Genomic DNA, 14936 nt, shown 5'->3' with positions numbered 1-14936 from the left:
AGCAGAGTTTTATAACTTATCGAGTGAGAGTATGTATGGGTTCAAATTTGGTTCGTTAGAGCATCTCCAATGGAGAGGGGGGGTTTTCCCCTCCCCCTCCCCTCCCCATCCCCCTCCCCCTCCCTCTACCTACGTCGTTTCCAACCGTTCGGTCTTATATTACTTTTTTTTCAATCCCCACTCTCACCACTATAATAATAATAAAATAATAATAACAACCACAACAACAATAATAATAATAATAATAATAATAATAATAATAATAATAATAATAATAATAATAATAATAACTAATAATTAATAATAATTATTATTACTAATAATAATAATAATAATAATAATAATAATAATAATAATAATAATAATAATAATAATAATAATAATAATAATAATAATAATAATAATTTAATTATAATAATACAATATTCAAATATAAGTAAAGAAATAATCTTGAACTAATTCAATAATTGAAAAAAAACAAGAATAATAACCACGAAAACAACATTTGAAAAACAACAAGGATAAAACCGAATAATACAACAAGAATCCGAAAACATCTAGGATAATAACGATTACTACAAACAAAAAATAATAATTAATTGAACAAGGAATTGTTTTTGGTTTTTTTGTTTTTTGTTTTTTTTTTGGATTTTTTTGGCCAAAAAGTTGTTATTCGATTTATATTTATGAAATAACGAATGGGCCTCGTCAAAAACCTTGTGGGCCGACACAAGGAAAAGAGTACCCATATAAATCGAACAAGGGAGATGAATCAAACGGATTAAATGCGTCGTCGTCTAAATGGGCTGAAGAACTTTCAAATAAGTCTTTTGCGATTTGTTTCCTTTGTATCTCTTTTTCTTTTCGACTTCCAATACGCTTTTGTACCTGGAGTGCAATTACTTGTATCCATTGCCATGACTCTGTGTTCTTCTTGCATTTGTTGGATTGCAATGTTTTGATCATGCCTAAGCTTTCGCCCGGCCTCTAGTATTTCTACTTGATTATTATAATTAATTTCCGCATTAGAACTAGGCGACGCCCTAATATTCTAATATTATACGCAATTCCCTCCTCATCAAGAATTTGTTTCATGGTAGACATAACCTTCTTCCACAGACCTCCTTCAGTTTGGTTAGTCCCGTGAATTGGATCCTCCGAGACTGCAGGCTTTTGTAAGAGCTACATCTTCATCTTCTGACCAACCTTTAGTGGGAGCCATATAAAAAATAGATAATTTTCTTAAATAAGTGTAGATGTGGAGATGTGAATTATTGTCTAACATATCCCTTCTCATTATATAGAGAAATCATTGTGTGTAAAGAAGTGTAGAAGACAATGTAAAATTTTGAAAGGGCAAAGTAAAAATTGAAAGGACACAAGTGAAATATGAAAGGTCAGTATAATTTCGAAAGGGCAAAAGTAAAATTTGAAAGGGCACAAGTAAAATATGAAAGATCAGGGTAAATCCGAAAAGGCAAAAGAAAAATCTGCAAAAGAAAAAAGTAAAATTTCAATTCAAAAATTTGTATAGTCACTATCAAGTTTGTATAGTCATTGTCAACACCATCTCTCAATTAAGTCATATAGATGTTGTCTGCAAAAGTAAAATCTGCAAAAGAAAAAAAGTAAAATTTCAATTCAAAAATTTGTATAGTCACTATCAAGTTTGTATAGTCATTGTCAACACCATCTCTCAATTAAGTCATATAGATGTTGTCTGCAAAAGTAAAATCTGCAAAAGAAAAAAGTAAAATTTTAATTCAAAAATTTGTATAGTCACTATCAAGTTTGTATAGTCATTGTCAACACCTTCTCTCAAGTCATATAGATGTTGTCTGCAAAAGTAAAATCTGCAAAAGAAAAAAGTAAAATTTTAATTCAAAAATTTGTATAGTCACTATCAAGTTTGTATAGTCATTGTCAACACCATCTCTCAATTAAGTCATATAGATGTTGTCTGCAAAAGAAAAAAGTAAAATTTGAATTCAAAAGTTTGTATAGTCACTATCAAAAAAGACATGATAATTAATATAACGTGTCACCAAGTGATTTGTTCTCTATATTACGTCTACAGATAATTTTACTTAATGTCTTGTCTTCCCTATTTAAATGTGTTTCAATCAATAAAATATTTCATCATCAATATATCCATTAAATCATTTCACGAGCAAAATATTTCAAGAATGAATTACGGTTCGAGTTCTAATCAATTCGATTGGGTTGCGTATAATGAGCAAATACTTGAAGAAGACAACGAAGCAGATACACTTGCTCGTCTACACTATGAGGCAGCCGTTAATCAAGAGGTTGTACACGGTGGCTCTGTTCCTGGACGCAAATATAAACCTCGCGACCGAAAAGGTAAACACGAACAACTCATGAATGATTACTTCGTTGACAATCCGGTTTTTGATGCAGATGATTTCAGACGTCGGTTCCGAATGAAACGTCATTTACTATTACGTTTGGTTGAGGATTGCGAGCGCTCGAATCCATATTTTCAAAGAAAACTTGATAGGGCCCAGAAATTAGGATTCTCATCACTCCAAAAGGTTACAGTTGCTATGCGAATGTTGGCTTACGCATACTCTGCTGACTCAATTGACGAAACTTTCCATATGGCAGAGACAACCGCAACCGAGACCTTGCGCGAATTTTGCAAAACAATATTGCGGTTGTACAAAGATGAGTATCTCCGTGCTCCGACAAACGCAGATATGACAAGGCTACTTGACAAAGCGGAACGACGTGGGTTCCCTGGAATGATCGGTTCACTAGACTGTATGCACTGGACATGGAAAAATTGTCCAACTGCATGGCAGGGGAGCTTTTCGGGAAGAAAACATAAACCCACAATTATTCTTGAAGCAGTGGCTTCATCTGACACTTGGATATGGCATGCATTCTTCGGCGTACCCGGTTCACAAAACGATATCACTGTCTTGGGTCGTTCACCCTTGTTCGACAACCTTGTTCAAGGAATTTCACCAAGAGTTCACTATCAGGTAAATGAAAAAGATCACTACATGGCATATTATCTTGCTGATGGCATATACCCAAAATGGGGTACGTTAATTCAATCTATTAAGCAGCTGAGAACACATCAAAAACAGTTGTTCTAAAAAATGCAAGAAGCATACCGCAAGGATGTTGAACGAGCTTTTGGAATTCTTCAAGCCCGATTTGCTATAGTGAAGCAGCCTGGAAGAGGCTGAAATCTGAAGGACCTAAGAAATATTATGATGACATGTATCGTACTCCACAATATGATTGTGGAAGACGAACGGGATGAATACGCTGATGCTGAGTCAGATGACGATGACAACAACCCAGCCACATCTCGCAGAGCTCGTGCCAACAGTTATGATAGAAATGAGGAATTAGATTTAAACCCAAGAACAAGCGGTATATCCATAATTGATTATATGAGGCGTCGTCACACAATGCGATCGGTTGAAGTAAATCGTAACCTTCAGCGTGATTTAATAGCTCATGTGTGGGCAAGACACAATGGAAATGTGTAATAATTTTACTTAAGTTTTTATTTACGAATTAAGTGTTTGGTTTTATTAAGATTATGTTGTTATTTCGAATTTATAATAAAAAGTAAAATAATCGTATTTGTTGTTTTTTCTAATTTTTACAATTATAAAAGAAATATATTATAAAATAAAATAAAATAAAACCAAATAAAGAAACAAAATAAAATAATAATAAAATTACGAATAAAGATATAATTTAAAAGGAAATAATAAAATAAAATAAAGAAATGAAAAAAAATAAAAGTATTTATTTACAAAGTGTTGATTTTATTGAAATTATGTGATATTAAATTATATAACTAAATAAATGAAATAAAATAAAATAATGATATAATACTAAAATAAATACAAAAGAAAAAGAAATAAAAATAAACAAATTTGACATGTCAAAAAAAGAAAAGAAAAAAAGAAGGAAAAAAAAAAAAAAAAAACAATCGGTTAACAAAGGAAAAAAAAAAAAAAAAAAAAAAAAAAAAAAAGTAAATTGGAGAGTAGGACCACGCCCCCTTCCAGCAAGTGAGCTGGAAGGGGGCAGCTCAAGCTAAACACCCCCTCCCCTCCTCCCCACCCATACCCAAGCCATACCCACCCCCCCATTACCCACCTCCATTGGAGGTGGTTTTGCCTCCCCACCCCTACCCACCCCCATGACCATTGGAGATGGTCTTATGATCGTAAATCGAGTTTAAATTAGTGTTTACAAACGATTTCAAAATTCAAACTGAGGATTGAATAGGTGGAGGTGATTTTCGTAATTTAACCTAAGTTCAGGGTTGTTTTCGTAATTTAGCCAAAATAAGTATTATAAAATAAAAAATGGAAATTATCCAGTTGGTTGGTGAATAGTGGAGCAGTGGACCAGTGGTGAGTGATATACCATTTGTATGGTGTTTCCAAAATTGGGTTAACCTACAAAACCACGTTTCACACAAAATTCGTGTAGAGTACTATTGTCAAAAACCCGCGTCGCCCAACCTCTCTTTCTCACGCGCCGCCGCACACACTCGCCGTGCTCAACCTCCTTCATCGCCGAGGTTTCTCCCGCCGATCCTCTCATACACGAAACTTCTCCCCCGGAAGAACAAACCGAAAATCGAGTGAGCATTGTGGTTCCTTTTTTTGTGTTTGATTCCAAATTATATTTAAATTAGGGAGAGGATAAGATTTTTTATTTTATTTTATTTATTTAATTATCTGCAATTAGGTTAAGTTCTTTGCATGATGATAGTGTATTCGTTATATCCCTGACGAGGAAATGAAATCGGAATTGGAGAAAAAGAGAGACACAATTTTTTTTATTGGTTCAAGATATGAATTGATTTTTCTCATCTATGCAGTTTATTTGTATGTTGACAGTAATTAGTTCTGAACCGATTTTTTTTTGTTTACTCTGTTAGGACCATCGAAGATTAGGGTTAACAAACGTGGTCGTCACCGTAAGTATAAATTTCTAGTTGCTATGGCTGCTACAGAAGCAGCACTACACTTTCTGTGTAGGCCAGTGCCATGTCAAACTTATGCAAATTCGAGATCAACTTCACCGTGTTCCTTTAAATACAGCGTCAGAAGCAAAAAGTACGACGATTATGGGTGCATATCCCAGAAAGGGATATTTCAAAATTATGTGGGAAGACGTGTGATTAGAAATAGAGATGGTATATTTGGAGAGGAACACGATAATCGGTCGAAATCTTTACTTTGCAATTGCAGTGGGGCTGAAAGTGTTCAAGAGGCATTTAGAGAGGATGGAAGTAAAAGAACGGTGAAAGGTGTGACCGAGGATCTTGATGCAGCACAGTATTTAAAACACGATAAGGATGGTCTTCTGTTGAATAATGAGTTGACGTTAGATACAGCGATTGGCAATACATTCGGTGGAAGTGGGGCCAATGACTTGGAGGATGAAGCTTGGAATTTGCTGCGAGCATCGATGGTGTACTACTGTGGTAACCCTGTTGGTACAATCGCTGCTAATGACCCGAGTGACTCGAACATGCTGAACTATGATCAAGTGTTTATCCGTGATTTTATACCTTCTGGGATTGCTTTCCTGTTAAAGGGAGAGTACGAAATTGTTAGGAACTTCATCTTGCACACTCTTCAGCTGCAGGTAATGTATTGATCCTTGATAATAATTTCCAGTATAATTTTTTATCATGTTCGTAAGCTATTTGTTTATTACTACCCATACTTGCGTGGAAAACTATAACGCATGTACTCTAGGTAGTAATTAGTAAGTGCTTTTACAAAAGACATCTTATAAATGTTCGGAAAATTCCATGTTCAGATTCACATGCTGCATTGGATCAAGTTCGCGAACTTTTGGCTAGTGTAGCTACTTTTTGCTTTTATTAAAAATCTTTCTTTTGTGCGGGCAGAGTTGGGAGAAAACCATGGATTGCCATAGTCCTGGACAAGGACTAATGCCAGCAAGTTTCAAAGTACGTGTTGTGCCACTAGATGGCGATGATACTGCAACTGAAGAGATTTTAGACCCTGACTTTGGTGAGGCGGCAATTGGTCGTGTGGCCCCCGTTGACTCTGGTTAGTTGACTTTTTCTTCTGTCAGGTTTGGTATTTCCGACTATCTGTACATGTACAACATCCTGACTTTTCTTTGTTCAGGTTTGTGGTGGATCATACTATTACGCGCATATGGAAAATGCACTGGAGATCGTTCCGTCCAGGAAAGAATCGATGTACAAACTGGCATTAAAATGATTCTAAAGCTTTGTTTATCAGATGGCTTTGACATGTTTCCAACTTTATTAGTAACCGATGGTTCGTGCATGATAGATCGACGCATGGGTATCCATGGCCACCCACTCGAAATTCAGGTTTTCTCTTACGTCCTCTTCAATTAAAAAATAACGCATAAAAGAAATTGAAATATAATTTGGCCATTTAATTTTCAGTCACTATTCTACTCCGCTCTGCTTTGTGCGCGCGAGATGCTCGCTCCAGAGGATGCTTCATCAGACCTAATCACGGCCCTCAACAATCGGTTAGTGGCTTTATCAATTCACATCAGAGAGTACTACTGGGTTGACATGAAGAAGCTGAACGAGATATACCGGTACAAGACAGAGGAATATTCTTTTGATGCAGTCAACAAGTTCAATATCTACCCGGACCAGATTCCTCCATGGCTTGTGGAGTGGATGCCAAACAAAGGAGGCTTTCTTATCGGAAACCTTCAGCCAGCTCACATGGACTTCCGTTTCTTTGCTCTAGGAAATTTATGGGCTATAATATGCAGTCTTGCTACTACAGAGCAGTCACATGCTATATTGGATCTTATTGAAGCCAAATGGTCTGATCTAATAGCTGGCATGCCTATGAAGATATGTTACCCTGCTCTCGAGGGTCAGGAATGGCGAATAATCACTGGATGTGATCCGAAAAACACGTAATATTTATTTATTTATTTATTTTTTAAATTATTTTGGGAATTTGGAATATATATATTGTTGCTTTCTATTGCAGGCCTTGGTCTTATCACAATGGTGGTTCCTGGCCAACTTTGCTGTGGCAGGTTAAGTTTCTTTTTTCGTCTTCTTTTTTTCCCTTTTTTTTCTTTGTGGACCTCTTCTTATTTGTTTTTCCCCTTTGTTACTCCCTCTGTTTTGTATTAAGTGTCCTTAAAAGTTGGTGCACACTAATTAATAAAGTTATAAAATAGTCTTAATTTACCCATTTGTGGCTTTTTCGTTTTCTCTTTATCGTAACACTTAATATGAGAAACGGAGGGAGTATATTAATGTTGTTGTCTGGTTTGCAACATCGTCTTTAAGCTGCTGTTTTGTTAACAATTTCACTACCGTGGTTTTTTTTAAGTTGCATCATTGGTCACAAATGCTAATGTGATTTTCATGTTTGTTTGTTTCTAATTACCTGATTATTGTTTGTGTACTCTCTCTCTCAGTTGACTGTGGCGTGCATAAAAATGAATAGACCGGAGATTGCAGAAAAAGCACTCAAAGTTGCGGAAAAACGTTTAGGAAGAGACAAGTGGCCCGAATACTATGATACTAAAGGAGCAAGATTCATAGGAAAACAAGCACACCTCTTTCAGACATGGTCTATTGCAGGATATTTAGTGGCTAAACTCCTCGTGGAAAACCCTAATGCTGCTAATATGTTAGTCAACATCGAGGATGCAGATCTTCTTAATACCTTCTCTTGGACACTTTCTGCTAATCCGAGGGGTAAACGTCCTAGGAAAGGACCGAAGAAGAGTTTTATTATATGAATCGATTTTTTTGTCTGAACATTGAATACGGTGGGATCTCTTGCAGAGTTTGTTCCACTCTGTATATGATTAGCTTTGTTTTGATAGTACATATATATATTTACCTCAAAAACCTTGATTTCTCAGCTGGATGAAACTTCAGCGTGATTTTTTATTCGATACCTGTTTCGACTTCCGTGTATTAAATTGTGGACATAATTTTATTATGTAGCTGTGATTGCACGAATATATCATATCCAGCATGTTGTGTATGTATACAAATAATAGTTCGAAACAAATGTTCAGTTAAATTTAACTCTGAATTACAGCCAAAACAGATTAACCAATACTGGAAAACAATAAGCATAATCTAATTGGTGAATAATTGCAAATGCAAATTATGTGGCGAAACTAAGACAGCCAATGAGCATTTGCGATGTGCCAACAATCAAAGATCCAACATGCACAGCTTCGAAACTCAACCAAGACTTTTCTCGGTAACAATTTTTTCCAGTAGTGACTCACAAGCATCTTCAAGCATATCCAGAACCTGCCAAATGCGCAGTGGACAATTTGCGGGTTTTCTTTTTTAATCAGTTCGCCTTCTCAGTGCATACCACATAATTAAAATTAACGCGCAACTTGGAAAACAAAAAGACGTCAACTGATTACACAGCAAGTAATAATACACGAATGAAAAGAAACAAGTGAAAATCATTCAGAGGAACTGAGGATCTCAGTTATCCCGTATGGTAGGCACTAGCCAACAGATTGTAATAAAACGTGAGGATGTGATATTATTACGGTGAGTATAATGTTTATCACTTTACTCTTATTACAAATAAAACATTTTACTCAAGTGTTTTATCCAAGAATAAAAGAAGTGTATCAAGTAAAAAGAAAACATCATAAATTGGATTCCATTCAAAACAGATGGCTAATTATTTTATGTTCCCCCGACTCGTTTCACAGGGACGGTAACTAAAACGGCCATATTAAATCATCCCCAATGAAACATGATTCATATATGCATATATTCAACCGTACGAAGAGTTCTCAAAGGAAATAATATCAACTGGTTGCAGCCAAAGAAACATTTAAATCTAATTACCTTCTCGAAACCTTGTTGTCCACCATAATAGGGGTCGGGCACTTCCGTTTCACTATGTCTCTTGCAGTACGAACACATTAACTGAACCTGCAAAAATATCAATACATGATACTTTGATTAAAATAATCAAAAGTACGATACATTTTCCCTTAAGGCAGCTTCTACACAAAACCTAAAAAAAGTAAAACGTAGTACGACTACGATCCATATTGCATCAACATAAGCTTACTGACCTTGTTAGCTCCATCAGCAGGCAATGTCTCTCTGTGCCTCCACCTCTCGAACGCACCGATTATATCCTCTTTGTACAATAACAAAATCAGTATAAGCATATTATCCTATAGTATCAACTGCATATAATGGAGGAACTCCGAAAAAATCGACTTTCTAGACAATTAATGTACCTCTGTTTTGCTTGTCCATTGCAAGAATAAGATCAAAATCCCTAAAATCAGAAGCCCTAATTGGCCTCGACAACGAAGTTATCTCGATTCCACGCCTTTTCGAAGCTGCTCTCATTCTTTGATCCGCTTGATTGCCCTTCATTATTAATAGAGAAACACACACACAACAAAATAAACATTTTCATCAGCCCTAATTCAATTTACTAATCTGCTTTTACAGCGAAATGAAATTTGCACGAAAAAATTAAGAAAACACACACATAAAAACACACACCTCGTGGTAATTGATGGTGCCTGCAGAATCAATGTAGAATTTTGAGTCGAGATTCCGTTGACTGACGAGATGCTTGAATACACCCTCGGCGGCTGGGCTTCTACAGATATTGCCGAGGCAAACGAATAGAACTGAGAATGGTTTTGTAGTCTGCGAATCACCATCTGCCGCCATTGATGAAGCTTTTGCAGCTATTGTTCTTCTAGTGGATTTCACTGCTATTCTCGTACTTTTGAGTGAACGAATCGCAGAATAATGGAGAAATGGCGAGAAATTGAGGGGGAGAAGACGACTGTGGGGGCAAATTGGTAATTTTGGTGTAGTTGGGATTATGTCTGTAGCTACTGTGCACAAGGTCCTCATTGTAGAAGGAATCTCAATTCTTTTGAATATCTCCTTTTGCTTTCTATTTATTTTCCTTTATTTATTTTTTATTATTATTAATTTTTGCGTAAATGGAAAAATGTACACATATATGATTTTTTTTTAATTTTTTTTTTTTTGCTAAAACATCTCAAATTCAATTTCACATTCTTCACCGAGCTCAAATTCTTTCCTAAACAAGTTGCTTGTTTTAGTATGAGGGACAACAACAACATTAGCCAAATCGAACGACTTCGGCACCTCCGGCGGCTTTTCGCACCGTACCAAAGCCCAATTCACCCCCTCGAAAAACGGGTGTTGCTTAATCTCCACCGCACCCTTAACCGCCCCCATCCTCCCCTCCGGCTCCTTCTTCAACAACCGTTCGATCAAATCTCGTGCTTGACAGCTCACCGCGGGACGATCGGGGAAATCCAGACGCTGAGAAACCACATTCGATATGGTTTCCTCGTTGCTCGACCCTCTAAATGGCGTCCGACCGTACAAAAGCTCGTAGAGGAATATTCCATACGTCCACCAATCCACCGCGCTCCCGTGGCCCCCGCCCTTGATGATCTCCGGAGCCAAGTACTCGTGGGTCCCGACAAACGAGTTGGACCGCGCGCTCGTGGGCTCCACCACGAGTTGCGGCAGTGGGTGATGGTTGATGGCTAGTTCGGTTTTCAGCTTACGTGTTTTGGATAAAAACCCGGGTGTGAAACAAGAGAGTTGTTGCCACGAGATTGGTTGGAGGCAGAAAGGGTGTGTGCAGTTAGAATAATCGGAGCACGGGGTACTTGGAATATTCTTTGGTGGGCCCCCCGTTGTTGTTATTGCAGGGGACGAAAAAGACGAGGAATTGAGTAGCGTGGGATTTACGGTGCATCTGAGGGACAAATCGAAATCAGAGAGCATGATGTGGCCATCTTCTCTTACAAGAATGTTTTCGGGTTTTAGGTCTCGGTACACCACTCCGAGCATGTGAAGGTACTCCAATGCAAGAAGTACCTCCGCAGCGTAAAACCTGCACATTTTTCGAGGCTTCTGAATAAGTAAAAGTTGGTGATTGTGAGTAAATCCGCGAATAATTTATAAATCTTCCGAAAACATTTTTTCACCTGGCCGATTTCTCGGGGAAGCTCTTGGTGAGTTGCTTCTGACGGAGCACGTGCAGATCGCCACCTGGACAGTACTCCATCACCAAACACGAGAACTTATTCGTGGCAAAATGTGCATACAGCGTCGGAAGAAAAGGGTGATCGAGTATCTCGAGTATCTCCTTTTCCGTTTTTGTCCTGGCCATTTTCTCCCTAGTAATCAAAGAACCGTTATCCATAATTTTCACCGCAAATAGGCAATTCGTGCCGATAAGCTCGGAAAGATAAACCCTGCCAATATCTCCACCGCCTATCTTTCTCAACAGCTTGAAATGCCTCAATCCCAATTTGATCAAATTCTCTTGCTTCAGTATACTTCTTATGGCTTCCCATTTCGAGTCCTTCGACATGTGGGGCCTACATCCGATTCGGTGGGACCCACTTAGATGATAATAGCTCTCTTCGCTGTGGCTCGTCGTGGTGCTGCTTTTCGAGCTCTGTGACAACTCTGTTGTTGCCACTACAGTAGTAGTACTATTTGCTTTGTCAGCAGTACTCTTTGCCTTGTCGGAAATATTTTTCGACAGGTTTTTTTCGGGTACTAGGGAAATCTCCATCAAATTCCTTTTTTGACCCTGGTTGGCTTCGATCACTAAAAACGGTCTCGACATTCTTTTCTTAACGGCAGCCATTTCCGATGCTTGTGAGATGGATAATCCTCTAAGGGACTGTTTCAAACTCACCGGCTCCGAAATTCCGATGCCTCCTCTCATTGGTCTTTTTGCGGGATTTCTACGGGTAGAATCTCGAAAACGCCCTTGCGTTCGGGTAATGTTACGGCCGGTCCTCCCGATTTCTATTGCCTCGAAAAGTTTGTTGATGTCATCGCCGATGGCGTGCTTCTCCAGAGGCCGTCTCGCGACGCCGAGTTTAGGGGCGAAATCGTAATTTTCCGTCAACTCTATTATTTCATTACTACAACCCATGATTTTCGGAGCTTCTTAATTAACCACCATGGATTGGCTAGCTCAAATCATTTCTCGAACCAATCAAGCAAGTACTAAGTTTGAACTGGATTTGATGATTTGTCCTGTTGTAGATTGAAGTTGCCAAAATTTATTGCTCAAAAAATAGGTGTTCAAATTTAATTATCTCTCTCTATACATGAATTAAAATTAAATATATCAGATTTATTTCATCTTGTCTCTTTCATTTCCAGGCCATTAACAAGGATACTTCAAGAAACTGGACCACTATTAAACAACCCCACCCCCAAAAAAATAATAAATAAATAAATAAGAAAATGGGCAATAATGAAAAATAAGCAAGCTGAAAAAAACAAGAATTCATGTACATATATTAATATATAGATACAGAGAAACTAATAAAGAACAGACAGAAAGAAAGAAGGTACCTGGCAAAAGGGGTCAAAGCAGCAGCAGCAGGATCATGGATTTTTCACATAGCAAAATATATAAATATATATATATATATATACATACAGGAGTAACAATTTCCTTCTCTCTCTTCTTTTCTCTCTCTAGAACACGAGAAAGTGAGGGTTCGGAGCCTGTATATAATTGAAAACTGTAAAGCAGAAAGAGAGAGAGAGAGAGAGAGAGAGAGAGAGAGAGAGAATCAAATCACGAGAAGAAGCAGTGTTTTCTTTTTGGCTACAAATATTATGATGAATATGAATATTGATATGAATGATGATGAATATATGGGTAATACTATATAGTCCCAATACTTTTATTTCTTTTTTTTTTTTTGTTGGTCCTAAATTCGCGGAGAAAAGGAGTAGACTTTGAAAGAAAAAAAAAAAGAAAAACCAGAATACGAGGTTTAATACATTCTTAAGAGAAATCAAGAAACATATTAAACAAAAATATGAAGAAATATTATTCTTGAAAGTAAAGAGGGCGTTGTCCGTAAACATAAAGTCTGGTAGGTGTATGAAGTTTAGTGAACTGTCGAAAACGGAATGGACGATACTGATGTTGATGTTAAGATATAGATATCTGGTGACAAAACATATTAATATTACTAATTAATTATGATATACCTAATTGGGCCGACCCAATGGACCCCAATTTATTTAATAATTAGGCCCAATACACGAAAGTATTCGGGCCCATTACACGAAAACCCAAGCACCTTCAAAGTAAGGCTTGGGCCCAACAAAATAAGCCCAACTCAATCAACGACATATAAATAGAAGTTTTATTCATTTGTAAAGGTACGTTCTCATTATTGATAATCCACCACGAGTTTATTCTCTCTATTCTCTCTACGGTCCGTACATCTGACTTGAGCGTCGGAGGGGTTTCCGCCGGATCAACCCCCGGCTTAGTTCACGTGTGCTTATTTTGTAGGGACCTCAGGATCATCGAGTTGTCAAGCTACTGATCCGCTTTGCTCTCCCAACTCATTTTTCCATACCCCTTAGGTGAGCTATATTTTAGCTTCATCATTTTGGCGCCGTCTGTGGGAACGATGCAAACCAGATCACGTAGCCAACAAGATCCTCCTGAAGCGTCAGCTCGGAGAGAGAATGACACAGCAAGTAACCTTCCAGTCCGTGGAGGATCGGGCATACCACCTCCTCCACGCCCCGCGGATCCACTTCCCCCACGTCCCACGGAGCCAGCTCCTCCACGTGTGGCAGATCCACCTCGCGAGGTTCAGGTGATCCCTCCTCGGGACCCACCACTCGCCGATCCAGCTCTCCCTGCTCCTCGAACGGTTCAAATAACCGAGGATGCGCTCCAACGCATGATAGCGGAAGCTTCAACTCGCGCCGCCACAGAGGCTGTGACTCAATATATCGCTACGATGGGAGCAAACGCTCCCAATGCGATACCAGCACCAGCTCCATTTGTAGCGCCACCTGTGGCGCCACCGCCAATCCAGAATCAAATAAGTGTCTCCTCCTCTACCTCAGATCCACGGTCCCGAGTGCAGCTATCTACCAACCATAGAGGGGCACAGCCCAGACAGCGACGTCCACGCTCACCCCCACGGGGGAATGCGTCACCACCAAGAGTCCCTCTCTTTAATGAGGGAGAAGGCGAAGTAAACAGCAGAATGTCTCGCCAAAACCTTTTCTCCCAAGCAAATAATCAAAGGGATGAAAGAATGCCTCCCCCAACAAGACGCAGTCCCTTCACCATAGACATTCTCAACGAGATTTTACCTCAAGGGGTAAAGATCTCGGGGTTACCACAATTTGAAGGGACCACCGACCCACAGGAACATATAGAGAAATTCAGTGCCATGGCAGATTTATATGGCCCAACGGATGCCGCGATGTGCAAAATGTTCCGCACCACTCTCTCCAAGAGGGCAATGAATTGGTTCAACTCCCTGCCCATAGGGTCGATTGACACCTTCGCTCGGTTGTCGACCCGCTTCACCAACCAATTCGCCATCAACAAACAATATGCCAAGACTTCAGCTCATCTTTTCTCTATAGTACAGAGAGATAACGAGACGCTCCGCAACTACATTAAGCGTTTCGTAGAAGCCGTCCACGAGGTCCCCAGTGTAGGACAAGACATGCTCTCCGGGATCATGCAGCAGAACTTGAAACCGGGTAGATTCAAAGAATCTATCGCCGGAAGACCTCCAGGCAACCTAGAAGAGTTGCTGAATCGAGCCGAAAAATACGTCCGGATAGAGGAAGCCTCTACCCATGCTCCTCCTAAAAGAAAAAGGGAAGACGACCGTCAGGACAATAGGAGGCGCGACGATCGACGTCCACCACTACCACCTCAAGGCCAACCCTCTTCCTCCTACAATAGGTTCACTCCGCTGAACACTCGCCTCACGGAAATCCTTCACGTGATAGAGCAGAAAGGTTTAGCAGAACCTCCACGTCCTATGCAGCCAAACGCAAAGCGAGAAAAATC

The 14936-nt window shown here is 38.9% G+C and overlaps 3 protein-coding genes and 1 pseudogene across 5 annotated transcripts; 2 read left to right on the top strand and 2 right to left on the bottom strand.

Moving 5' to 3' along the window:
• The first annotated feature begins 2146 nt into the window (after window positions 1-2146).
• On the top strand, window positions 2147-3567 carry LOC148765443 (uncharacterized; annotated as a pseudogene).
• Window positions 3568-4374: 807 nt separating this feature from the next.
• Window positions 4375-8023, top strand: INV-E (alkaline/neutral invertase). The gene is made up of 7 exons (XM_012983093.2): window positions 4375-4642; window positions 4943-5655; window positions 5924-6089; window positions 6171-6382; window positions 6461-6954; window positions 7032-7080; window positions 7471-8023. Exons 2-7 carry the CDS (start codon window positions 5005-5007, stop codon window positions 7795-7797), a joined length of 1899 nt encoding a protein of 632 aa, XP_012838547.2. The 5' UTR covers window positions 4375-4642; window positions 4943-5004; the 3' UTR covers window positions 7798-8023.
• On the bottom strand, window positions 7979-9966 carry LOC105959070 (uncharacterized). 2 transcript variants are annotated; one of them, XR_016029896.1, is made up of 6 exons: window positions 9566-9962; window positions 9292-9427; window positions 9121-9188; window positions 8888-8974; window positions 8195-8326; window positions 7979-8146 (listed from the first exon to the last, which is right to left on the bottom strand). XR_016029896.1 is itself a non-coding variant. In XM_012983094.2 (5 exons), the coding sequence occupies exons 1-5, from the start codon at window positions 9926-9928 to the stop codon at window positions 8255-8257; spliced, it is 726 nt and encodes a 241-aa protein (XP_012838548.2). In that variant the 5' UTR covers window positions 9929-9966; the 3' UTR covers window positions 7979-8254. The 2 variants fall into 2 exon arrangements, 1 of the variants encoding a protein (XP_012838548.2); XM_012983094.2 differs by having other exon boundaries at window positions 7979-8326; window positions 9566-9966.
• A 103-nt stretch (window positions 9967-10069) lies between these two features.
• LOC105959068 (serine/threonine-protein kinase D6PKL1) lies at window positions 10070-13000 on the bottom strand. Of its 2 annotated transcripts, XM_012983091.2 has the most exons (3): window positions 12440-13000; window positions 11047-12115; window positions 10070-10952 (listed from the first exon to the last, which is right to left on the bottom strand). In XM_012983091.2, exons 2-3 carry the CDS (start codon window positions 12009-12011, stop codon window positions 10070-10072), a joined length of 1848 nt encoding a protein of 615 aa, XP_012838545.2. In that variant the 5' UTR covers window positions 12012-12115; window positions 12440-13000. The 2 variants fall into 2 exon arrangements, with proteins under 2 accessions (XP_012838545.2, XP_012838546.2); XM_012983092.2 differs by lacking the exon at window positions 12440-13000 and having other exon boundaries at window positions 11047-12161.
• Between the last annotated feature and the right edge of the window lie 1936 nt (window positions 13001-14936).

Source organism: Erythranthe guttata, chromosome 14, assembly GCF_056151865.1.
Source record: "Erythranthe guttata isolate IM_541 chromosome 14, IM_541, whole genome shotgun sequence".
NCBI classification, from domain to species: domain Eukaryota; kingdom Viridiplantae; phylum Streptophyta; class Magnoliopsida; order Lamiales; family Phrymaceae; genus Erythranthe; species Erythranthe guttata.
This window is presented reverse-complemented; position numbering and strand designations above follow the sequence as displayed.